Source organism: Schistocerca americana, chromosome 1 (genome assembly GCF_021461395.2).
Source record: "Schistocerca americana isolate TAMUIC-IGC-003095 chromosome 1, iqSchAmer2.1, whole genome shotgun sequence".
Classification (NCBI taxonomy): Eukaryota; Metazoa; Arthropoda; class Insecta; order Orthoptera; family Acrididae; genus Schistocerca; species Schistocerca americana.
The window spans coordinates 717,780,532-717,806,476 of record NC_060119.1 but is presented as its reverse complement, the minus strand read 5'-3'; the positions used below and the strand labels follow the sequence as shown (position 1 = coordinate 717,806,476).

General features: G+C 40.5%; 1 protein-coding gene across 1 annotated transcript in view; it reads left to right on the top strand.

The window, feature by feature from the left end:
- Positions 1-25,945, top strand: part of LOC124610241 (protein sel-1 homolog 1-like) — an 89,629-nt gene that overhangs the window by 51,945 nt on the left and 11,739 nt on the right. The window contains exons 4-6 of the mRNA XM_047140142.1: positions 10,671-10,825; positions 20,465-20,590; positions 20,824-21,052. Of these exons, the coding sequence (XP_046996098.1) occupies positions 10,671-10,825; positions 20,465-20,590; positions 20,824-21,052 (510 nt within the window). The remainder of the gene's footprint in view (positions 1-10,670; positions 10,826-20,464; positions 20,591-20,823; positions 21,053-25,945) is intronic.

Sequence of the window (25,945 nt, the reverse complement as noted above, 5' to 3'; positions counted from 1 at the left end):
ATAGTTTGCTACCATCAGCCCATCCCTCTCGTCATAGTCCAGTACTGTGGTGAATCGAGGACACAGCAGTCACTGCCCAACACTGCTGACAGGTTCTGCAATGATTTAAATGACACGCTTCACAGATCGACCTCCTTGCTTTTAAGTGTCTCCCTGCTAAGGCTCACTACCTTATTAAACAGAGTAAAAAGGAATGCTGGAAGTGCTGTGTTTCCTCCTTGGAGACGTATGCCTCTTCATTGCAGGTTTAGTCCAAGCTCCATAGCCTTCTGGGCTGCCAGTGAGAATCTCTGTCCAGGGTCTTATCCTCCAGGGTGCTCTGTGTGCTGATCCCTTGGTCCTTGTGGAACACTTCGCAATGCACTTTGCGACAGCATTGGCGTCCTCTTCCTGTCCTGCTACTTATCTCCAGCAGAAATGCAGAGTTGCATAGACACCCCCCCTCTGTTTCAAGCCCCACCAAATTGAACTCTTCGTTTAATGGGAATTCTTGCAGGCTCTTAGATCTTCATATGACCCAGCCCCAGGCCCAGATAGCACAACCAGAGGATCAGACACTTGGATGTTACCCAGAGGCAACATCTACTCAGGGTCTTCATCTGCATTTGGGTCATGGGTGCCCTCCCTCTCGCAATGGCGAGACAGTATAGTTATCCTCGTCCTTAAACCTGGGAAGAATCCAATGTCTCTACAGCTACTGCCAGATTAGCCTGATAAATGCACTTTGTAAACTGCTCGAGAGGATGGTTAGTTTCTGATTATGTTGGGTACTCGTATCTCAAGGCCTTTTGTCCCCATATCAGTGTGGCTCCTGGAAAGGTCTCCAACTGACCATTTACTCAGATTCGAAACAGCAATCTGACAGGCTTCTTCTACTTCCAGCACCTTAGGGTCCTCTATGACCCACATAAGGCATAAGACATGGCTTGGTGCCATCACATTTCAGTTACGCTCCATGACTGGAACTTTACGCACCCGCCTCTATTTTTTATCCGTGAGTTTTTATCCCACTGGTTCTTCTGGGTTGGAGTTGACACTTCACTCAGCATTCCATGGATTCAGGAGAACAGCCTTTGGTTACCCCAAGATTGTATGTCAGTGATTTTTGCATTTGGCACAGCTCCCACTTGGTAGCATCTGCTGAGTGCTGGTTCCAGAGGGCCATGGTACGGTCCTCTGGATGGGCCGTGTCCCAGGGCGTCTAGTTTACTCCCTCCAAAACACAAAAAAGCTGACGTGGCTGCCCCATATTTGCTACCTGAAGACTACATGTGTGCGGAAGCTTGATGCTCTCTGCCTACTGGCCCACACATCTTGGAGTGCAGACTGTGCTACTCTTCTCCATCTTTACTGTGCTGTGGTTTTGTCCAGGCTAGATTATGGTAGTAACATTTCTGGCTCAGCGGCTCCTTCCTCTCTGCAAATCCTGGACCCATTTCACCACTGTGGGATGCATCTGGCTATTGGTGCCTTTTGCATTAGTCCTGTTGACTGTCTCCTTGCAGAAGTGGAGATTGCCCCTTTACAAATACGACAGAGCAATAATCGCTGTCTGCCAATTCCCTGACATCCTGTGTACCCTGTCCTTTTTGAAAACAAGGGATGTCTCCATCCTGATAACCGCCTAAGGGTGCGATTGTTGATTGGAATGCGTCTTGGTTTTCCTCTGTCTGGATCTTCATCTCCTCTTGCTGGAATGTGCCCAGTTTGTTTATTCCCCCACCACGATCCCTGCTCTTGGGTGGTGTCTAGACCACAGATTAGGACCAACCTGTTCCAGGGTCCTCAGGTCCCCTATCATCTTCGGGTGTCTCATACATTCCATCCTTGCAGAGGTCCTGGTTGCTGCAATCTTCTACACCGATTGTTGTATAACAATAGATAAGATGGGATATACTTTTACGCCTGCTACTGCCATGGAACACCATTTATTGCCGGGATCATGTAGTGTGTTCACAGCAGAGCTGCTAGCCATTAACAGAGCCCTCCATTTTGTAACTCCAGCTTCCATCCATAGTGTTTTAGTATATACTGACTCAGTGAGCAGCCTGCAGGCTATGAACTGATACTACTCTGGCCACCCTTAGGTCTCTACTAATCGTGACCGCCTCTCTGCCCTTGGCCATGGGTCTCAGGTCATGTGGGCATCCTGTGGAATGAATTGGCTGACCCATTTGGCTAGAGAAACAGATAATTAACCCCATTCCCTTTCATGATTCCAGCTGCAGATGTGCGGGCCTCTGTCAAATTTCTGTTTGGTCAAAAGTGGAATGACATATGGCGTGCTGCTGCCCTCAGTATTAAACTCCGCACAATCTGTGGCTTGGCACTCTTCCTCCAGTTCTCTCAGGAGGAGGCCACTGTCTTATGCCATCTGTGCATTGGTCATACTAGGCTCACCCATTGTTTTCTCTTGTTTAATGAGACATCCCCACAATGTGGTTGTGGAGCTAGACTGAGGCATTCCATATATTGGTGGAATGTTCCCTTCTTTTAGTCCTTCTTACTAAGTATAGTCTTCCAGATTCCTCATCTTTAATATTAGCAGATGATTCATCGATGGGTGAACTGGTCCTCAGTTCCCTCTGTGAAACTGGTTTTTATTTTCAGGTATAAGGTTTTGCTACAGTTCTGGAGCAGGGGAAGGGTGGGTGTGGTTGGGGCCTCTCTTTATGTTTTTTCGGTCTGGGATCCATGACCACTCACCTGTCCAAAGAGTGCTCTTTTATCCCTCTGTTTTTTCAACTTTTAGATTTGCTCTACCCTTTTATGCCTTCTACTGGGTGTGTTTTAACATTCTCATTTTATAGATTGACTCCTCTGACTAGATCTGCCCACTTTTAGCGGACCCTCTCTCTTTCGAGAGTAACTTTAGAATCACGGGACTGATGACGTCGCTGTTTAGTCCCATATCTCACCCTCGTCAGTCAGTCAGTCAGTCAATCAATCAATTTGTTGGACATACACATTCCTACCAACTGAACAGTTCAGTACTTTCATATCCTGTACCGTACTGTGTGTACACCAGTGCTGTCTGAGTAGAGTTTGGTGAGAAATGCATGCATGCTAAGTGCCACTGATTCACTAAACTATGTGTTCTGTTCCTGTTTGTCACTATTATTGAAAGAAAAATAGTGATCTCTGCACAGCTGTGAGGCTGATCTAACGATGGAAAGGATAGAGTTGGTTGTTGTTGTTGTTCGCAGTGTGACAATTAGTTTGATGCAGCTCTCCATAGTTGTATCCTGTGCAGGCCCCTTCATCTCTACAGTTTTTATTCCCCTCTGCCCACTTCAATCTGTTACCAAATTTATGATTTCTTGATGCCTTAGGATGCACCAAATAACCTGATCCCTTCAGACATTTGTCCCATAAGTTTCTTTTTTTCCTTCAGTTTAACTTGGTACAACTTCATTTGTTAACTGATCTACCCATCTGATGTTCAGCATTCTTCTTTAGCACCACATTTAAAAAGTTGGTGTTCTCTTCTTGTCCAAACACTTTATTTTTCACTTGTACACTACTGAAAATTAAATTTATATCCAGTGTTAATAAACTTCCCATTTTGAGAAAAGCTTTCCTTGCTATTGCCAGTCTGCATTTTATATATTCTTTACTTCAACAATTGTTAATTATTTTGAAGTAAAAATATGAGAACTCATCTGCTGCTGTTACTCTGTCCTTTTGTTATCTTATTTCCTAGGCATCACATGACTTAATTTTACTATTGTTTTTTTGTTAATTTTTATCTTAGAACGGCCTTTTCAAACATTGATTGTGCTCAACTGATTTTCCAAGTCCTTGCCATCTCCAACAGCATTGCAGTGATACTGGAAAAATGTGAAGCTTTTATTAAACACTCTTTCCAAATTTTGTGTTGATTAGGTTTACCACTTGTGCAGTGTGCTGGTTGAATTACATAGGAGGTAGTCTACAACCTTGTTTCACACTCTCCTCAGCTTCTGCTTCCCTTTTCTTTTCTTTTCCACTTATAACTGCAGCCTGTTGACAAGTCATAAATGACCTGTTGCAAGGATGAAATGCAGGATGAGTGAAAAAGCAGAGTAGATGTTGTGGAACAAAACTGCTTAATATCATGTGCATCAGTATTGGTTACAGCACGCTTCTTGTTGTACGAGAGATGCAACTTCTTTGATATGCTATTTACTGTTGTAGATGTTGGTGGATTTATAGTGAATAATTGTCGTCGATGGCTCAGTCTTGTCTAGGGTACATTCTTGCTGATGAAAATTTTGATTTATGATGAAGAGTTGCCTGTTGCAGTGAATATCTTTTTAACTGAAGTTGCTCTCCGGTCAATAAGAGGCATTTTTGATACATCCCCTTAATTTTATGTAGCAATGCTTTTATTCTGATGATCCAAGTGAATTGTCATGTGATATACTTCATAGGACATAAAAAATTCGGGACAGATGTTGACTTGTGTCTGCTAAAATCTTCTCACTCAATGGAGTGAAACTGGCATGAAAAAAGTATGACACAAACATCCATCTCAACAATATTCCAGATGTCCTGCAAGGGACTGACTTTGGGATCCACTGAAGTCGTTTGTTGATCAGTCCTTCCTTCCTTCCTTCCTTATCTGATCCAGTAAGTCTCCCTTGACCTGGGGTTCTGGGTGACTTTTCCGAACTCTACCCCGTTTCCTGAACCTCATCAGTCCTTTCCTTTCACCCCTCTTTCTTCCCCTTCAACTCTTTTGCCAGAAGAAAGAGCCAGTGGCTCTGAAAGCTAGCAAACTGTAATACTTTTTATTTGTGTGTTCTCCTGCTATCACTTGGTGAGTAGATTTTTAATCTGTCCAGTTACTTACATTAACAACTTTTTAACATCGTTTTTATTTTCTTGTGAGACTTATTTGGTAGCTTCATGAATAATTTTTCACTGAACTAACTGAATGCTTATTTGCTGGAGGAGAACAGAATATCTGTCTGTAATAAGAACACTGCGTAAACAGCCGTGGAATAGTTATTGAACTTTTAGGAAATTTAGCTTTTTGTATAATAAATTTCTGATGACATATTGTCTGTAGGAAACAAATGACAAAATTCTGTGTCATGTAGTTAGTAATATTTCATAACATAAATGTAACTTTCAGAATCAGGTGTAAATAATCCTGTTTGTTTTCTGGCAGAACTATTTGTCCATAGACAGCTACAAAGGACAAAATATGTATAGGCTGTAATCTTATCCTCCTACACATCACCATTAAAGTTCTCATTCTTTGCACAAATTTTGAAAACTTGAGGAGGAGTAAGATTAAAAAAGAACTTTTTCTTATCTTCATTATCTCGTTGTTATCGTCATTGTTGTTGTTGTTGTTGTTGTTGTCGATGGCTCAAAGCCTTGTCTATGGTACATTCTTGCTGCTGAAAATTTTGATTTATGATGAAGAGTTACCTGCTGCAATGAATATTTTTAAAATTTTATCCCATTCTTTTAAATCACACCGACTTTACAATTTTCGCTTGTATCACACCAAACATTACATTGTTATTGACAAGTTCAGCAAAATACATGTTTCCATCAGAGGCATGTCCACCACTCCTTACATTCTGTGGTACTCACAATTTCCAAAGAGTTCACAAAGCAAAAGAGTTTACAAACTTTCTCGACAGGAGAAGAATCTACCAAATTATATGATTATTTCATAAATAAATCCAGAAACAAATGTAATATTTAGCATTTGATTGTGCAATTAATAATATGAATTTTAAGTATGCCAGAAATTTTGTAATTTCAATTATTCTTAAAAGAAGAGTAATTTTAACTGTTGGTATGTATAGAGTGTAACACATTAATTTCTTTTTTATTCATTTTAGCCCAAAATAATCATATATAAAATCATATGAATTCTTTTAGTGAAACAGCTGAGATAATTTTAACCTATGCAAGAATCGATAGTATACATGGTTTTGGTTATCTCTATAAAAAAAGCTAATGCTAGAGGAGTATGATTCATTACAATATCCCCCTCACAAAATTTGGAAACCAGATGTTTACAATATTTTGCGACACACTATAAGGTTTGCCAAATGGCGTACAAAATGATGCCCAGGATAGCAGGTAGATGTATAGAAGTACCTGATACGTAACATATTACAGACAACAAAAGAAAAATATCTACTATAAAATCATAATCTGTACACATATCAGGATATGGCATTCAGATTTTCAGATCTATGCAACATACTGTCACAAGACAGAAAATACAAGGTCAAAACTACAACATTACACCACTAAATTATAGAAATAATTACAAAGTAAATTACTAGAATTTATAAACTTTAACTTAAGATCTATACACTCAAACCTTCAAAATCTTCAAAAGAGAAGAGAGAAAGTTTCAGAGCTTAAGTGTACGACACGTGAGCAGACTCAAAAAAACTCACGACGACGGGTACAGACCAGGAGAATATACTCGATCATGGGTAGGGATCAATCAGCCATATAAACCATAGTATTTACAGATGTGTTGACTCGTGAAAGAACAAAATAATGGAAAAATATTAGGGCCTGAGTTTACAATGTGGGGATCGACCCATGAATCCAAACCACACCGGGTACAACCCAGCAAAAAAGTTTTGACACAACAAAATGAATAAAGTTCATAATCATATCAATGAGTTCAATTATATGCAATGAGTAATTGTGAGAAGCATCTAGCTTCAATCAATGGTTCTAAGTTTTCCTTGGACACACACACACACACACACACACACACACACACACACACACACACACACACACACACAATGGCTAGGAGTACCCAAAACAGAGCTAAGCATTAGTCTGCCCACAACTCAAGATCCAGGATAAATTCAGGTAAAAATAGTCATAAATTAGCTTTGAATGATGACACAATCCAGTAGTTGGACAACCAAAATCAGAGTATGAAAGCAGACATGTATACATCTTATTGTATTGTCCATAGTAATAAATATCTTCCACACTAACCTAAGTACACAAAGACCCAGAAAATTCATTTACAATTGATAAAAAAAAAAAGCTGATTTAAAGTTACATAATGATTGTAGAGTCAATCCCCCCAATGAAAAAACATGCATTTATACTGAATAACACTGTCTTTAGCAGTCTTGGTTAACAATTCACAAATATCAGACACAAAATACATTCCAGTTGATAGGTGCTAGAGTACATTACCCAGCACCCACGATCTCTTGCAAGACGATTAGTCCAGCTGGGTACAGTCATACAGCAGTGTGGGGTGTGGATCTACCCACATATATGCAGCTTCCTCCTTAGAGTTATCATCACACAATCCAAGGGATAGATAACTTCCTGTCTAGCATTCACATAAAATCCTGAATCATTGTTTTGTGTACTAAATATGCTGTTCAGTACCTCCTTCACACCACATGAGATATGCTCTCCATCTTCATTTTACATCGTCAGTTATATGGGATTTTTGTCGGGTGTGATTAAAAAATATTCACTTATGAAACATTAATAATCAGTGTTAAATGCAATAAAAAATGCACTAATAAGGTAATGCACACAGATATGCTCAGATAGTATTCCTAATATTTGAGTACAAGTTATGAATATTGTCCCATTTTAAAACTGTAAAAATCTCTACTCATTTAGTCTCCTGGGATCTATATATTAAATTCTAAAGCACAAATCTATTGCAGAACATAATTATGTAGTGTATCATAGATCTTAACGCAGTCAATAGATAAGACAAAACTTTAAAAATCACATCATCTTACATACTGAATTCCAGACAAACAAAGAACAGTTATATAGTCTTATGAATCTACAGATTGATTTAAACTGTCAGTAGATAAATTAGAACTCTAGAAATCACATCATCTTACATACTAAATTCATGACAATGGAAAAAACGACAAACAAAAAAAAAAATCAAATACTTATGGATCATGTCTATAAGCTTTCAGTTCAGTAATGTTGCATAATCCAAACAATTCTTAGATTTTGGATACACAAGTCTGTATGCATTAGGATGTGGATTTTCAAGAACTTCGAATGGTCCAATATAAATATTGAAAATTTCTTTATCTCAAATGTCAACTCTTTAGATTTCTCTTTGGCTTCCACCAACACAAGATCTCTTACTTCAAACTTACAAGATCAACCTTTACTGTCATGTACCTGCTTTCTCCTATCCCCCTGTTTTCTCGTCAACTTCTTAAGTGAATAGATAAGACAGAACTTTAAAACTACATGATCTTAAATATTACATTCATGGCAAACAAAAATTACACAGTCTTAAAAATCTACACACGTAGCAAATATTTTCTTCTAAACTAGGTATCATTAGGCATCCATGTTCAAAGGTATTGCCTTCTATACTAAATGTTAAATGCACCCGAGATTTTATAAGTTTATTTTGCTTACTTGTAGCTCCTCTTATCTTTACACCTACAATGGGCATTTCCACAAAATTCTTACCACACTGGATTTGTCTCTGAATTGTTCAGATATACCCCAAATCAGGCCACCTGTATCAGTCGAAACAGTTCCCTTCCCACTGATCAATCTTAACCTTAATGTAAGGATACTGAAAATCAGGATTATCATCTTTGCTATTAGACACTTCATGCAAAAGATCACTTTCAATTTCATCAAAAGCTACATCTACACTGCTTGTGGAGGGTTTTATCAACTTCACTGGTATCATTGCATTACTTTGGTTACACATGTTGGCAGGTAAAGATTGAACACACTAAAAGGGTTCCATAGCACAATTAACATCACTTATTACAGAAGGAACACACAATACCTTACTGTCAAAATTACACTTCCTACTTAGATCTTCTTTCACTTCATTCCACCAATTTGGATATAAATTTTGACTAACCACAGTTAACTTATTCCAAAACGAACATTTATCTACGTTATCATCAATTTGGTCCCAAACAAATTTCAAAAACTTTTCACCTTTATTCTCTAAGCTTACAGATCATTCACCATTACTGTTTGGGTCATTACACTGCATGACATTAATGAAAAACTGCTTTGACTGGACTGGTATTCCATGACTCTCACTTACGTCACCACAAAAATCACTTACCTTACCTGTATTTACAAATAACTCTGAACTTCATTATTCTTAAACTCCACAAAAGACCTGATATTATCATCATCATCATCATCATCATCATATTCTTCCAAAATTATTTTATCCATAACATAATTAACAATGCAAGTCTCATAACCATCAGTCACACTCCTCACCTACCAACCTCAGTCATTTCACAGCTCTCATTCACATCTACATCAAAAATACCACGTAATACAGATCCAGTACATGTACGAGGTTAAATCCAAAATTTTTGGAACTGGTGCTGCCATCTGGAAAGTAGTAGTAGTAGTAGTAGTAGTAGTAGATCTTTGCACCACTAGCGAGAACTGCATATCTGATAAGTCAGTGTGCGGAGTGGTATTCAGCTGGGAGGATGTGTTTGCATGTCCACTGTGATTTTCCTAATACTCTGTGTTTGATGTGTGGCAATTTTACAATGGATCCACGAACAGAACAGCACGTGTGTATCAAATTCTGTGCAAATCCCAGGAAATGTGCTATGGAAACCCTTGCAATGATTCAACAAATGTTTTGGGGACAGAGCATGAACTGTACCCATGTGTTTGAGTGACATGCTCAGTTCAGGGCCGGCCGTACAGACGTCGCAGATGATGCTCACACTGGAAGGCCCGTTAACCGCACAACGCCAGACATTGTTGGCAAATTTCAACAGTTGGTTCATGTGGATCGACGTCAAACCATTCAATACTTTGCAGATGAAGTGGGTATTGGTCACTTACGTCAATGTCAGATCATTCATCCTCACTGTCACTCTTTATTAGTAGTTCCATTTCCATGATCTCTCTTTCACTAAAATAGTTGATGCAAAAAACAGTGATGCCTGTTGTGAAGAACAGCGAGTCGTGAAATGAAGTCAAGTGCAGCTGTGATATGTTGCAGAAAATCTGCTTTATGCTTAAAACTCATCAACAGCACACACACACCTGAGTGGTGACGTGACCAAACTCATCATTTGCAGCCACGGTCGTCAAGGAGCCCCGAGTTAAATCATCAATACCGATCAGTAAAAACCCAGAGGCCACACTCAAACTAGATAATAGCACCCTGGGGAGCAGAGGAGCTTGACGACTTACCTTTTCAACAACAGTCAAAGGGTTCAGAACATTGTTTACAAAGAAGTATTGTAAAAATGTCCAAAGTAATACATATATTTTATAATACATATATGTTTTTACCATCATTGGAAATATTCACTGATTACTCATGTTGCCCTCCTCCTCCCTTTTCTCCCTACAGTAATAGACCAGTTGCAGTAAGACCTTGTTTCATATTAACAATTATTTCAGTGCTTTTGTTAAAATGAGCTTGTAGTTTGTCAGTACATTTTAAGAAGCTGGTGTCCCACAGCATATAAATATTTGAAAAAGTAATGATTAACTGCCAAGAGTAGCTGATAAATATCTGTATTATACAACTAGTTTTGGACTATAGGCTATCAGTAGTGTCTTTCTTTTCCTGTACAGTTATTGATTTTCAGTTGACTTACTTCATATTCTTTTTCTGTGAAATAATCTTCTCAATGTAATTTTGTAATTGCTTCTCTGTTCTATTCTTTCAGTTTCTGAGGAAGTGTCTCTGTCAGGTGGACAGGCAATACACCGAATCAGACTTTTGGAAGAGGCAGAAAATCCTGGATACAATTCAGGAATTCTTGATAATGATCTCATAGAGTATTACCAGATGTTAGCTGAGAAAGGTGATGTTCAAGCTCAGGTAATTAACTCGGTTTTAAAATTTCTTCAGGTAACTAAAGTGGAGCTCTTCTTCCCTATTTCACCACATTATGCTTGCATGGAAGCTAAATTTCATAGAATAATATCAGGATTCTGATGAATATACTTACTGTAGATCATAATAGATAGAAACTTTGTGCTCATGGACTTAAATATTTGTATGTACTGAATTGTTAAACAGATGACTTTATCAGTATAAAACCTTGTGTGGAAGAATCATATATAATGAGCAAAATGTAAGACTGATCATATTATTTGGCTCTATTCATTGCAAGTTTGCCTTACATACAGTGGTAAAAAGTCCATAAACTTGATACACAAAACCATCTAAATATCTGAATGGTCTGCATCTTGTGGTTCTGTTATGCATACTACTTTTTGTGTGCTGATGAAAATAAGCTAAATTTACTATGTGAATTACAGTAAATGGCTAATGGGATGTTTCTGTAATTTGGAACCAATGCAGTGTAAGCCATTCATGATACTGTACCAAATTTATAACAATGATTTTGCAGGCATTACAGAGTGAGTGCTTTATCATAATATTCAGAGAGGGAAAGAGTGTGAAATTCTAGCATCTGCATACTGCATGCACAATGTAACTTGGTAACTTGACACTTAGTGCAAAAAGGAGTGGGGGTTGGCTAGGAGGTGATGTAAGCAATGTGCATTGCTTGTGTCTCAGATATATCACACTCACTGGGAATACAATATTAAACAAATTTGCACTTGTGTTTCCATGGAAAGAGAGACAATCGCTTAAATGATTTTATAATGTTGAAACTGAAATTTTGTTGGTACAAATGACAAAGTACTACTGTACAATTCTACTGGGAAAAGTGTTGATTGGTAACTAGATTGCCACTGACTAGAAGCAGGTATGTACCAGCTGACTTCTACTGATGCCTCCACTCCCAGTATAAGAGCCCTGCAGGTGCATGTCCCATCAGAGTGTTTTGCAAGCTGCTATGGTGTGAGAGAGCGACATACTTTGGTAAAAGTTGACTGTTAGAAACAGTCAAAATCTAAATGCAGCAGCCCATTACAAACAGTATTGTAAGGTGCCTAAAACTGTTATTAGGAAGGCAAAAAGTATGTGGTATGCAGATAGAATAGCAAAGTCTCAGGATAAAATTAAAGCCATATGGTCAGTCGTAAAGGAAGTTGCTGGTCTGCAGAGACAGTGCGTAGTGGGAATGTCCATGTTACTGATAAGTCACATATATGTACAGTATTTAATAATCACTTTCTGAATATAGCAGGTGAACTAAATAGAAACCTAGTCCCAACAGGGAATCATATAGCGCTCGTAGAAAAAAGTGTTCAGAGACTGTTACCTGAAATGCTCCTCCATGATACTGACAAGAGGGAGATTGAGTTAATAATTAAATCACTAAAGACCAAGAACTCTCATGGATATGACGGGGTATCTAGCAGAATACTGAAGTATTGCTCTATGTATGTTAAGCCCAGTTCTCAGCCATATCTGTAACTTTTCCTTTAGGAGTGGTCGGTTTCCTGACCGATTAAAGTACTCGGTAGTGAAGCCACTTTATAAAAAGGGAGACATTGATAATGTTGACAATTTTAGACCTATTTCTATGCCATCGGTGTTTGCTAAAGTTATCGAGAAGGTTGTATATACAAGGTTACTGGAGCATTTAAAGTCACATAATTTGCTGTCAAATGTTCAGTTTGGTTTTAGAAATGGTTTAACAACTGAAAATGCTATATTCTCTTTTCTCTGTGAGGTTTTGGATGGATTAAATAAAAGGTTGCGAACGCTAGGTGTTTTCTTTGATTTAACGAAGGCTTTTGACTGTGTTGACCACAAAATATTACTGCAGAAGTTGGACCATTATGGAATAAGGGGAGTAGCTTACAATTGGTTCGCCTCTTACTTTATGAACAGAAAGCAGAGGGTAATTCTCCGCAATATTGAGAGTGGTAGTGATGTTCAGCCCCAATGGGGCACTGTTAAGTGGGGCGTTCCCCAAGGGTCGGTGCTGGGGCCACTGCTGTTTCTTATTTATACACTCCTGGAAATTGAAATAAGAACACCGTGAATTCATTGTCCCAGGAAGGGGAAACTTTATTGACACATTCCTGGGGTCAGATACATCACATGATCACACTGACAGAACCACAGGCACATAGACACAGGCAACAGAGCATGCACAATGTCGGCACTAGTACAGTGTATATCCACCTTTCGCAGCAATGCAGGCTGCTATTCTCCCATGGAGACGATCGTAGAGATGCTGGATGTAGTCCTGTGGAACGGCTTGCCATGCCATTTCCACCTGGCGCCTCAGTTGGACCAGCGTTCGTGCTGGACGTGCAGACCGCGTGAGACGACGCTTCATCCAGTCCCAAACATGCTCAATGGGGGACAGATCCGGAGATCTTGCTGGCCAGGGTAGTTGACTTACACCTTCTAGAGCACGTTGGGTGGCACGGGATACATGCGGACGTGCTTTGTCCTGTTGGAACAGCAAGTTCCCTTGCCGGTCTAGGAAAGGTAGAACGATGGGTTCGATGACGGTTTGGATGTACCGTGCACTATTCAGTTTCCCCTCAACGATCACCAGTGGTGTACGGCCAGTGTAGGAGATCGCTCCCCACACCATGATGCCAGGTGTTGGCCCTGTGTTCCTCAGTCATATGCAGTCCTGATTGTGGCGCTCACCTGCACGGCGCCAAACACGCATACGACCATCATTGGCACCAAGGCAGAAGTGACTCTCATCGCTGAAGACGACACGTCTCCATTCGTCCCTCCATTCACGCCTGTCGCGACACCACTGGAGGCGGGCTGCACGATGTTGGGGCGTGAGCGGAAGACGGCCTAACGGTGTGCGGGACCGTAGCCCAGCTTCATGGAGACGGTTGCGAATGGTCCTCGCCGATACCCCAGGAGGAACAGTGTCCCTAATTTGCTGGGAAGTGGCGGTGCGGTCCCCTACGGCACTGCGTAGGATCCTACGGTCTTGGCGTGCATCCGTGCGTCGCTGCGGTCCGGTCCCAGGTCGACAGGCACGTGCACCTTCCGCCGACCACTGGCGACAACATCGATGTACTGTGGAGACCTTACGCCCCACGTGTTGAGCAATTCGGCGGTACGTCCACCCGGCCTCCCGCATGCCCACTATACGCCTTCGCTCAAAGTCCGTCAACTGCACATACGGTTCACGTCCACGCTGTCATGGCATGCTACCAGTGTTAAAGACTGCGATGGAGCTCCGTATGCCACGGCAAACTGGCTGACACTGACGGCGGCGGTGCACAAATGCTGTGCAGCTAGCGCCATTCGACTGCCAACACCGCGGTTCCTGGTGTGTCCGCTGTGCCGTGCGTGTGATCATTGCTTGTACAGCCCTCTCGCAGTGTCCGGAGCAAGTATGGTGGGTCTGACACACCGGTGTCAATGTGTTCTTTTTTCCATTTCCAGGAGTGTATAAATGATATGCCTTCTAGTATTACAGGTGATTCAAAAATATTTCTGTTTGCTGATGACATCAGCTTGATAGTGAAGGATCTTGTGTGTAATATTGAAACAGTAACAAATAATGTAGTTCATGAAATAAGTTCGTGGCTTGTGGAAAATAATTTGATGCTAAATCACAGTAAGACTCAGTTTTTACAGTTTCTAACTCACAATACAACAAGAACCGATATTTTGATCAGACAGAATAGGCATATTATAAGCGAGACGGAACAGTTCAAGTTCCTAGGCGTTCGGATAGATGGTAAGCTGTTGCGGAAAGCCCATGTCTAGGATGTTGTTCAGAAGCTAAATGCTGCTTTATTAATCATTAGAACAGTATCTGAAATAAGTGACACTTCAACACGAAAAGTAGTCTACTTTGCATATTTTCATACGCTTATGTCATATGGTATTATTTTTTGGGGTAATTCTTCTGATTCAAAAAGGGTATTTTTGGCTCAAAAACGGGCTGTTCGAGCTATGTGTGGTGTAAGTTCTAAAACCTCTTGTCGACCCATATTCAAAAATCTGGGAATTCTGACATTGCCCTCACAGTATATATTTTCTTTAATGTCATTTGTTATTAGCAATATTAGCCTATTCCCAAGAGTTAGCAGCTTTCACTCAGTTAGTACTAGGCAAAAATCAAATCTGCATGTGAAATGCACTTCCTTGACTCTTGTGCAGAAAGGAGTGCAGTATTCTGCTGCATCCATTTTCAATAAGGTACCACAAGAACTCAAAAATGTTAGCAGTAGCCCAAACGCTTTTAAGTCTAAACTGAAGAGTTTCCTCATGGCTCACTCTTTCTATTCTGTTGAGGAGCTCCTGGAAGAGCTAAAAAATTAAGCGAATTCCAGTGTTACATTGTTGATTTTCTTCATTTAAACTTACGACTTGTCACCTGAATATGTTTTTTTATATTTCATTTTATCTGTTTCTAATATCGTGTTATAATTTCATGTATTGACTCGTTCCATGACCATGGAGACTTCTCCTTAATTTGGTCCCACGGAACAATAAATAAATAAAAATAAAAAAAAAGATTAACGATGCTGTCTTGTCTAATTACAAACAAGTGAGCACTTGTCCATGGCCACATGGATTCACTGCAGATTAACAGCATGTGAATGTGCAGTGTGCTTTGCTTACCACCAGAGTTGGGCAAAATTTATTCTACAGACTAATAATGAATACAGATAAAAATTATTGTTCATTATTCATGAATAACAAAAATATTTATTCGAAACATTATTCACTTACATGAATAAAAACATTTGTCTCTCATCTGTAAATAAAAAGAATAATAAAACTCCATCTTTTAATGACAAGCTTACTCAGAATTAGTCCTAAAAAGAATGATAGATTAATTTGAAATTAAATGACATTTATTTATTGCTCCGATTTTATATCATTTATTATAAAAATGTACCTTTTGTTGCTTTTGAATTTGTTTTCAGAACACTCATCGCCCCCCCCCCACCCACCCCTCCCCCCACCCTCCACCCACCCAAACATCTCGTCAGAAAGCTTGATTTTGAAGGTTTACCATGGTGAAAGTAAAGGAAACACATTGTGCACATGGAAAGAGGATACCTGTGTGTTATATCTTTTGAAGTTGTCTTTATTTCATGATCACAATATAAGACTTCCAACTCTCAATCGTTTTCAACAAAAATTGAGTCTTCATCATTCCTCTGTAGCTTTTGGCAAATAATTAATTGTAATTCCACTTTAGCTTCACTTCACACATTCGGATTAAAATTTTCTTTTTATCCATAAAACATCATTTGAAATACGTGACTCAATTTCTTTGACATTTCTGTGGCTATTGTAGTTATTTAATTTATTGTAATCCTCCCTTGATTATGAACAGCAATGCAGGTGAACTATTTGTTTTTAAACTGTTGATAAGATATTGCTGCAGTGACTGCCATTGGTGTAGAAAGGAAAAAGTCTTCCAATCGTTGCTTGACAATTTCTCGATAAAGTGTCCAGTGTGCTGCAATATTATGAACTCTTATGTACTCAGACCCAGTCTCTCTTCCAGAATTTATGAATCTCGAAGTGCTATGTAACTGCATAGATCCATGTCAGACTGAAACACTATCCCATCTTCTAATGACAAGATTACTCAGAAATAATCTTAAAACCATTTTGGATGACTTTGGACGTCCAGCAGAGTTCAACATATGTGTTTGGAGTTTTCTAGATTTAAAGTCTGTTGACTTTAGGAATTGGAGTTCTTACTTTGTTCACTCATCTTTTTTCAGTGCAAACATGAATGAATTGTGTAATGAGACGCCAATATCCAATAATGTTAGCAGTGTTGATATTACTGGTCGAAGGTGTTGCAGATTGAGAGTTTGTTGGATGCCTTCTTAGCTTTGGCTACTTAGAGAACTTCCGCATTTTAGCAGGGGGAGGGTGTAGGTACTGCCAAGTGCAGAGTCAGTGAAGTGGCCTGTGTCTGTAGTGTAACTGCTAAGGCCGTCCGCCTGCAAAGGGGTCTAGCTTTGTAGTTTGGAACTTAACCCACTGAACCACCATGGCACATTTCTGTACAAACTATTAAGTTATTTATCAAATAAAACCTGTACTGAGCCAGAATTCTGTAGGAGAACCAAACAAAGAAAATACAGTGGCATCTGTGTTGTTCATTATTTAGGTTACAAATAATTTATTCGTAGATGAATTTGTTTGAATGATGCACGTGTTTGAATAATTATTGCAGATAGAAATTTATTTGAATGTTGCCCATCTCTGCTTACCATTACAGCCTGTGTTTGCTTCCTCTTGTAGTATTGCAGTTAATATTACCGACTGTAATAAGTCATATTAGTCAGTTTGGTTGATTTACTCAAGAGAGCCTACAGTGTAGCTGTATTGAAGTTTTTTGTTAATTATAAACAAATGTAATAATTATAATGAGTTGTCACACTCCTAAACATAAATCTTTTTCATTTGTTCTGTTTTAAATGTCTCAATGCTAGTGCAATTTTAGCAGCAGATTGAATGTGAGCATCATTTAATCAGCTGTTCTTTCACACAAATTTACAGTTACACAGCTGAATAAGTGCAACATTTCATATTCGGTTCTCACTTTAATTTTTGTTTCACTTGAACATAATTGGCCAGTATGGCAATACTTGGTGGATTTCAGGTATCAGCATACACTTTCTCTGTAGAAAACTTGGACAGTCAACAGCTAGAAAGAAATTCTACAAGGTGTACAACTTTGCTTTCACTGTTTTTTCCCCAAATTTGAGGCTTTAATGAAACAAATTGGTTACACATGTATCATTCAAAGTATTTTCCATCACTGGCCACTACTTTCTCCCATCTTTTGGGCATTGTACAAATCCCATGCTGAAAAAAATTGTTAATATTTTGAAGCGATCCACGAATCGATCCAATTTGTGACTTCATGAGATCGGAAGTGTTGCTCAGCCAGGCCATGCGCCATTGAATTAAACAGGTGATAGTCAGAGGAAGCAATGTCTGGAGAATACAGCGGGTGGCATAGGACTTCCCATTTTAATGTTCACAAGTACATTTTGACCTCTTTTGCAACATTGGGTCGAATGTTGTCATGCTGCAAAATCACTTTATCCTGCCTCTCGCTGTATCACGGCCATTTGTCTTTCAATGCTCTGCTCAAACGCATTAATTGTGTTTGGTAATGAGCACTTGTGATTATTTCACTTGGTTTTAACACCTCATAGTACATGACGCAGAGCTGGTCCCTTCAAATCTTGGCGCCGTGAATATTCTGTTTGGCTGTCGATGTGGAAGCATGGCTGGGATATCCCCATGATTTTTTGTGTTTAGGGTTATCATAATGAAACCATTTTTCGACCCCAGTCACAATGCGAAGCAGAAATCCCTTCCGTTTTTGCCTCTGAAGCAACTGTTAGCAAACAAACAAATGCTGTTCAACTTCTCTTGGTTTCATCTCACACGCCAAGTTCCTTCTTTCTGAATCATGCCCATAGCCTTGAGACATTTTGAAATGGCTTGCTTTGTAACTCCCATTAATCGTGCCATTACTTCTTGAGTTTGATGCGAGTCTTCACTCAGCAATGTCTCCAATTCTGCATCTTTGGAAACATTCTCTCTTCCACCACTACGCCGGCTACGATGTTAAAATAATCGATCTTGAAATGTTGAAACCACTCGCAAGATGTTCTTTCACTAATAGTGTTCTTACCATACGTACTTGAGAGCATTCAATGAGACTCAGCCACTGCATTCTTGACATTGAAACAAAACAGTAACACCTCCTTCAAATGATGAGAATTAGGCTCATAAACTGTTATTTTCGGTCAAGAACAACTTTATGATGCAGACACAAATTGACTAATGTTTGAATGAGGTTATGTTGACCGAGGTCCCAGCTAACTGCCTGACGTCTGCGATCTGTTTCTTTTGACCGGTACTTCCCGTTGTCGCCACCTATCGGCAAACGGTGGGAGAAAAGTTGTACACCTTGTAATCGTAAATGTATTCCAGTTCTTGTGGGACCTATTAGTGACATATGTGGCGGTGAAGTTGTACAGAGTTCATGTTTTTTTTATCAATGTGGCAATGCCATTTGCCAATGGGCTTGCACTCAATGGGTGTGCATGTGTGTGACATCGAGTGAGGAAATTACTGGGCACATGTTGATGCTGTACAAACATTTTTGGAACATGGATATTGTGCTCTACGTAGCATCTTCTGCAAAAAGTAGGGTATACTGTGTCATTATATGTAAATTGAAGGTGGAGAGAGGAAGCTGCATTGGGACATTATTTGTGGTGGTTACTGCACCTGTCTAGTAACCAGGACATCCTGGGTCCAAATCCTGGTCCGGTACAAATTTTCATTAGTAGCCACCAATGCCGCATAATGTCTCAGTCTAGCCGACAACAGTGATCCCTCTCCTTTCCTTTCCTTCCCTTTCCTCCCCTCCCCTCCCCTCTCCACCTTCAATTTACATATAATATATAACAGCCGTGTATTCTGTGTGGTGTCTTTTGGACATGTCCAAAACAACAGACACCACACATCAATGTGTACTATATCTTCTGTAATCTATTTAATGCTGTCTGTTCAGTACATTATTGTACATTTTTCTTTCTATTGTAAAGTTAATATTCACTTTGGGTTGCTCAGTAATTAATTTGTTTCTTCATGTTATAGGATTCCATCCAAAAGTATGTCTTATGTGTGACATTTAAAACACTGTCATATAGTACAAGAAGTCTTAGTGAAGAGTAATAATCCAGTATTTCAGAGTTTGATCCCCTGTCAGTTATGGAATTTCTCTGACATTAAATGTGAAAGTTACCTCTAACAAAATTTTGGATGTGAAAAATGCAGTGTTTCAACAGTGATCGATTTCACATTCCTACTTGCTAGCCCATTATTAAAATTTTTTAAACAAAGTGAATTCTTATGCTGTATGGTTACTATTATCTCTCTTGTTTCCATATAAATTTTATAATTCAGTTTTTATAAGGTCTCATTGTGTTAAGAATTATTCTGTGTCATAGTGTCTTGAGTGATTGAACAGAAGCCCAATAGATTAAAAAGTTGATAAATTTAATGTTGATCTGTATGTCTCTTACTGGGAACTGGTACATGTATTGGAGGAAGGCTCTATTAAGGTATAACCGACCTTCAGATTGACCGACCCCTCCTTTTTTACTCTTTATTTCTGATTGCTCTCTGCATTCAGACATCCATTCATTTTACATAGTAATGCATTTATCTTGTTTTATGTCAGTGATTATGATAATCGCTTGCTATTTTACTTATATATATTATTGTAAAGCATGAGCTCTATCGCCTCTGCAACATCGCATATCATTTGCAGAATTTCCTGTTGAAATTTGTGTTTTGTATTTTCCAATCACAAATATTTATCAATTCACATTATTTCCGCTTTGTTGGCTTTTCCAATTCCTTTCACTTATTCAACTCTAAGACTTTTATATTATTGTTTTTGTATCATCTTAATTTGTAGTAAATCATTTAAGAATTACTTTTTTCCCCTTTCCATGAACAGAGTTTTCTTTTTAACTCATGTACACTCTTGTGTTTTGTATGCTCAGCATACATCAACTTTAAAACAATGCAATTTCACAGGTGGGACTTGGACAGTTGCACTACCAAGGAGGTCGTGGAGTACAACAGGATCATCAGAAGGCTCTACAATACTTCACACAAGCAGCAGAAGCTGGAAACCCTGTTGCAATGGCCTTTCTAGGCAAGGTGAGCTGTGGAAAGGTCAACACAGTGCTGTGTCTGAGTTCTTTGGAGTGCTGCTTGTATGAAGATAGTGGACAGTAACAGTGTAATTCCAGTACTCATTATTTTTATGTGAGATATATATTGAGTATATTTTCAAAATCTGTGCACTCTTTTATTCACACTCATTAATGGAACGAAGTATTCAAACTAGAGTATGTGAACCTCATTTGTCTGTTACTGATTCTTCTTTACAGATCTACTTCGAGGGCAGTGACATAGTGAAGCAGGATAATGAAACTGCATTAAAGTACTTCAAGAAAGCTGCTGAACTAAACAACCCTGTTGGTTTAAGTGGTCTGGGACTGATGTACCTACATGGAAAGGGAGTGGAAAAGGATTTGGCTAAAGCTTTCAAGTATTTTTCTCAGGCAGCTGACCAGGGATGGGTTGATGGACAGCTGCAACTTGGAAACATGTACTTCCGTAAGAAGAAAAATGTGTTTACTTTCTAATAGTCTTAAACACACTAAACCATTTGCCCATACTCATATTAGAAGTGAGAGAGCCAATCAGATATCAAAATGGCTTTATAAATTAACACACACAATTTTGTCATTGATTCTTTAGCAGTAGAACATTGGCAGAAACCTGTCTATGAACTTGAACACTGTATTAATGTTTCTGTGGGGTGCATTTCAGAGGCTGAGGTTCATTCAGTTAGCTCACTACTGAAGTCTAAAAGTAATTAGTCACATGCAAAATGTGAAATAGGTTTTATCAAAGCAAAAATATGGATGGTGTCTGTGAAATGTGGAGGATATATACAGGGTGTTTATAAATGAATATAGGGGGTTTTAACGCTTTATAATATTTATTACATTAAATTTACAGTTATAGATGATATGTCAAATGAAAGAGCAACTCACCGTTTTACCAAGAACCTTATTAATGTTCATTTGTCACATTGCACACATCTAGTCTATAGCAGAATTCTTCCCAAATGTTGGTAAGTCTGTCTTCAGTGATTGTAGCAACAGCTGCTTCAGTCCGGTTTCTTAATTCAGGCAGATCTGCTGGTAGCAGAGGCATGTACACATGATCCTTGATGAAGCCCCAAAGGAAAAAATCACGTGGCGCTAGGTCGGGTGAATGTGGGGGCCATGCGAAGCAAGCCCTAGATAGGCTGCAAGGGGCCCAATCCCAATGACAGGGTTGCCTTGCATGGCCTCCACGTTCACCCAACCTAACGCGATGCGATTTTTTTCCGTTGGGGCTTCATCAAGGATCGTGTGTATGTGCCTCCACTACCAGCAGACCTCCCTGAATTAAGAAACCGGATTGCAGCAGCTGTTGCTACAATCACACTATACAGGGCTATTACAAATGATTGAAGCGATTTCATAAATTCACTGTAGCTCCATTCATTGACATATGGTCACGACACACTACAGATACGTAGAAAAACTCATAAAGTTTTGTTCGGCTGAAGCCGCACTTCAGGTTTCTGCCGCCAGAGCGCTCGAGAACGCAGTGAGACAAAATGGCGACAGGAGCCGAGAAAGCGTATGTCGTGCTTGAAATGCACTCACATCAGTCAGTCATAACAGTGCAACGACACTTCAGGACGAAGTTCAACAAAGATCCACCAACTGCTAACTCCATTCGGCGATGGTATGCGCAGTTTAAAGCTTCTGGATGCCTCTGTAAGGGGAAATCAACAGGTCGGCCTGCAGTGAGCGAAGAAACGGTTGAACGCGTGCGGGCAAGTTTCACGCGTAGCCCGCGGAAGTCGACGAATAAAGCAAGCAGGGAGCTAAACGTACCACAGCCGACGGTTTGGAAAACCTTAGGGAAAAGGCTAAAGCAGAAGCCTTACTGTTTACAATTGCTACAAGCCCTGACACCCGATGACAAAGTCAAACGCTTTGAATTTTCGGAGCGGTTGCAACAGCTCATGGAAGAGGATGCGTTCAGTGCGAAACTTGTTTTCAGTGATGAAGCAACATTTTTTCTTAATGGTGAAGTGAACAGACACAATGTGTGAATCTGGGCGGTAGAGAATCCTCACACATTCGTGTAGCAAATTTACAATTCACCAAAAGTTAACGTGTTTTGTGCAATCTCATGGTTTAAAGGTTACGGCCCCTTTTTCTTCTGCGAAAAAAACGTTACAGGACACGTGTATCTGGACATGCTGGAAAATTGGCTCATGCCACAACTGGAGACCGACATCGCCGACTTCATCTTTCAACAGGATGGTGCTCCACCGCACTTCCATCATGATATTCGGCATTTCTTAAACAGGAGATTGGAAAACCGATGGATCGGTTGTGGTGGAGATCATGATCAGCAATTCATGTCATGGCCTCCACGCTCTCCCGAGTTAACCCCATGCGATTTCTTTCTCTGGGGTTATGTGAAAGATTCAGTGTTTAGACCTCCTCTACCAAGAAACATGCCAGAACTGCGAGCTCGCATCAACGATGCTTTCGAACTCATTGATGGGGACATGCTGCTCCGAGTGTGGGAGGAACTTGATTATCGGCTTGATGTCTGCCGAATCGCTAAAAGGGGCACATATCGAACATTTGTGAATGCCTAAAAAAACTTTTTTGAGTTTTTGTATGTGTGTGCAAAGCACTGTGAAAATATCTCAAATAATAAAGTTATTGTAGAGCTGTGAAGTCGCTTCAGTCATTTGTAATAACCCTGTATATATAAACAAAGATGATGTAACTTACCAAACGAAAGCGTTGGTATGTTGATAGACACACAAACACACACACATAAAATTCGAGCTTTCGCAACATGAGGTTGCTTCATCAGGAAAGAGGGAAGGAGAGGGAAAGACGAAAGAATGTGGGTTTTAAGGGAGAGGGTAAGGAATCATTCCAATCCCGGGAGCGGAAAGACTTGCCTTAGGGGGAAAAAAGGACACACACACACACACACACACACACACACACACACACACACACACACACACACACACATATACAGACACAAGCAGACATATTTAAAGGCAAAGAGTTTGGGCAGAGATGTCAGTCAAGGCGGAAGTGCAGAGGCAAAGATGTTGAATGACAGGTGAGGTATGAGTGGCGGCAACTTGAAATTAGTGGAGGTTGAGGCCTGGTGGATAATGGCAAGAGAGGATATATTGAAGGGCAAGTTCCCATCTCTGGAGTTCTGATAGGTTGGTGTTAGTGCGAAGTATCCAGCTAACCCGGACGGTGTAACACTGTGCCAAGATGTGCTGGCCGTGCACCAAGGCATGTTTAGCTACAGGGTGATCCTCCTTACCAACAAACACTGTCTGCCTGTGTCCATTCATGCAAATGGGCAGTTTGTTGCTGGTCATTCCCACATAGTAGAAAGCGTCACAGTGTAGGCAGGTCAGTTGGTAAATCACGTGGGTGCTTTCACACGTGGCTCTGCCTTTGATCGTGTACACCTTCCAGGTTACAGGACTGGAATAGATGGTGGTGGTGGGAGGGTGCATGGGACAGGTTTTACACCAGGGGTGGTTACAAGGGTAGGAGCCAGAGGGTAGGGAAGGTGGTTTGGGGATTTCATACGGATGAACGAAGAGGTTGCAAAGGTTAGGTGGACGGCGGAAAGACACTCCTGGTGGAGTGGGAAGGATTTCATGAAGTATGGATCTCATTTTGGGGCAGGATTTGAGAAAGTTGTATCCCTGCTGAAGAGCCACATTCAGAGTCTGATCCAGTTCGGGGAAGTATCCTGTCACAAGTGGGGCGATTTTGGGGTTCTTCTGTGAGAGGTTCTGGGTTTGAGGGGATGAGGAAGTGGCTCTGGTTATTTGCTTCTGTACCAGGTCGGGCGGGTAGTTGCGGGATGCGAAAGCTGTTTTCAGGTTGTTGGTGTAATGGTTCAGGGATTCAGGACTGGAGCAGACTCGTTTGCCACGAAGGCCTAGGCTGTAGGGAAGGGACCGTTTGATGTGGAATGGGTGGCAGCTATCATAATGGAGGTACTGTTGCTTGTTGGTGGGTTTGATGTGGACAGATGTGTGAAGCTGGCCATTGGACAGATGAAGGTCAACATCAAGGAAAGTGGCATGGGATTTGGAGTAGGACCAGGTGAATCTGATGGAACCAAAGGAGTTGAGGTTGGAGAGGAAATTCTGGAGTTGTTCTTCACTGTGAGTCCAGATCATGAAGAGGTCATCAATAAATCTGTACCAAACTTTGGGTTGGCAGGCCTGGGTAACCAAGGCGGCTTCCTCTAAGCGACCCATAAATAGGTTGGCATACGAGGGGGCCATCCTGGTACCCATGGCTGTTCCCTTTAATTGTTGGTATGACTGGCCTTCAAAAGTGAAGAAGTTGTGAGTCAGGATGAAGCTGGCTAAGGTAATGAGGAAAGAGGTTTTAGGTAGGATGGCAGGTGATCGGCGTGAAAGGAAGTGCTCCATTGTAGCGAGGCCCTGGATGTGCAGGATATTTGTGTATAGGGAAGTGGCGTCAATGGTTACAAGGATGGTTTCCGGGGGTAACAGACTGGGTAAGGATTCCAGGCGTTCGAGAACTTTCATAACCTCTTCGTTCATCCGTATGAAATCCCCAAACCACCTTCCCTACCCTCTGGCTCCTACCCTTGTAACCGCTCCTGGTGTAAAACCTTCCCATGCACCCTCCCACCACCACCTACTCCAGTCCTGTAACCCGGAAGGTGTACATGATCGAAGGCAGAGCCACGTGTGAAAGCACCCACGTGATTTACCAACTGACCTGCCTACACTGTGATGCTTTCTATGTGGGAATGACCAGCAACAAACTGTCCATTCGCATGAATGGACACAGGCAGACAGTGTTTGTTGGTAAGGAGGATCACCCTGTAGCTAAACATGCCTTAGTGCACGGCCAGCACATCTTGGCACAGTGTTACACCGTCCGGGTTATCTGGATACTTCCCACCAACACCAACCTGTCAGAACTCCGGAGATAGGAACTTGCCCTTCAGTATATCCTCTCTTCCCGTTATCCACCAGGCCTCAACCTCCACTAATTTCAAGTTGCCGCCACTCATACCTCACCTGTCATTCAACATCTTTGCCTCTGCACTTCCGCCTTGACTGACATCTCTGCCCAAACTCTTTGCCTTTAAATATGTCTGCTTGTGTCTGTATATGTGTGTGTGTGTGTGTGTGTGTGTGTGTGTGTGTGTGTGTGTCCTTTTTCCCCCTAAGGCAAGTCTTTCCGCTCCCGGGATTGGAATGATTCCTTACCCTCTCCCTTAAAACTCACATCCTTTCGTTTTTCCCTCTCCTTCCCTCTTTCCTGATGAAGCAACCGTTGGTTGCGAAAGCTTGAATTTTGTGTGTGTGTTTGTGTTTGTTTGTGTGTCTATCGA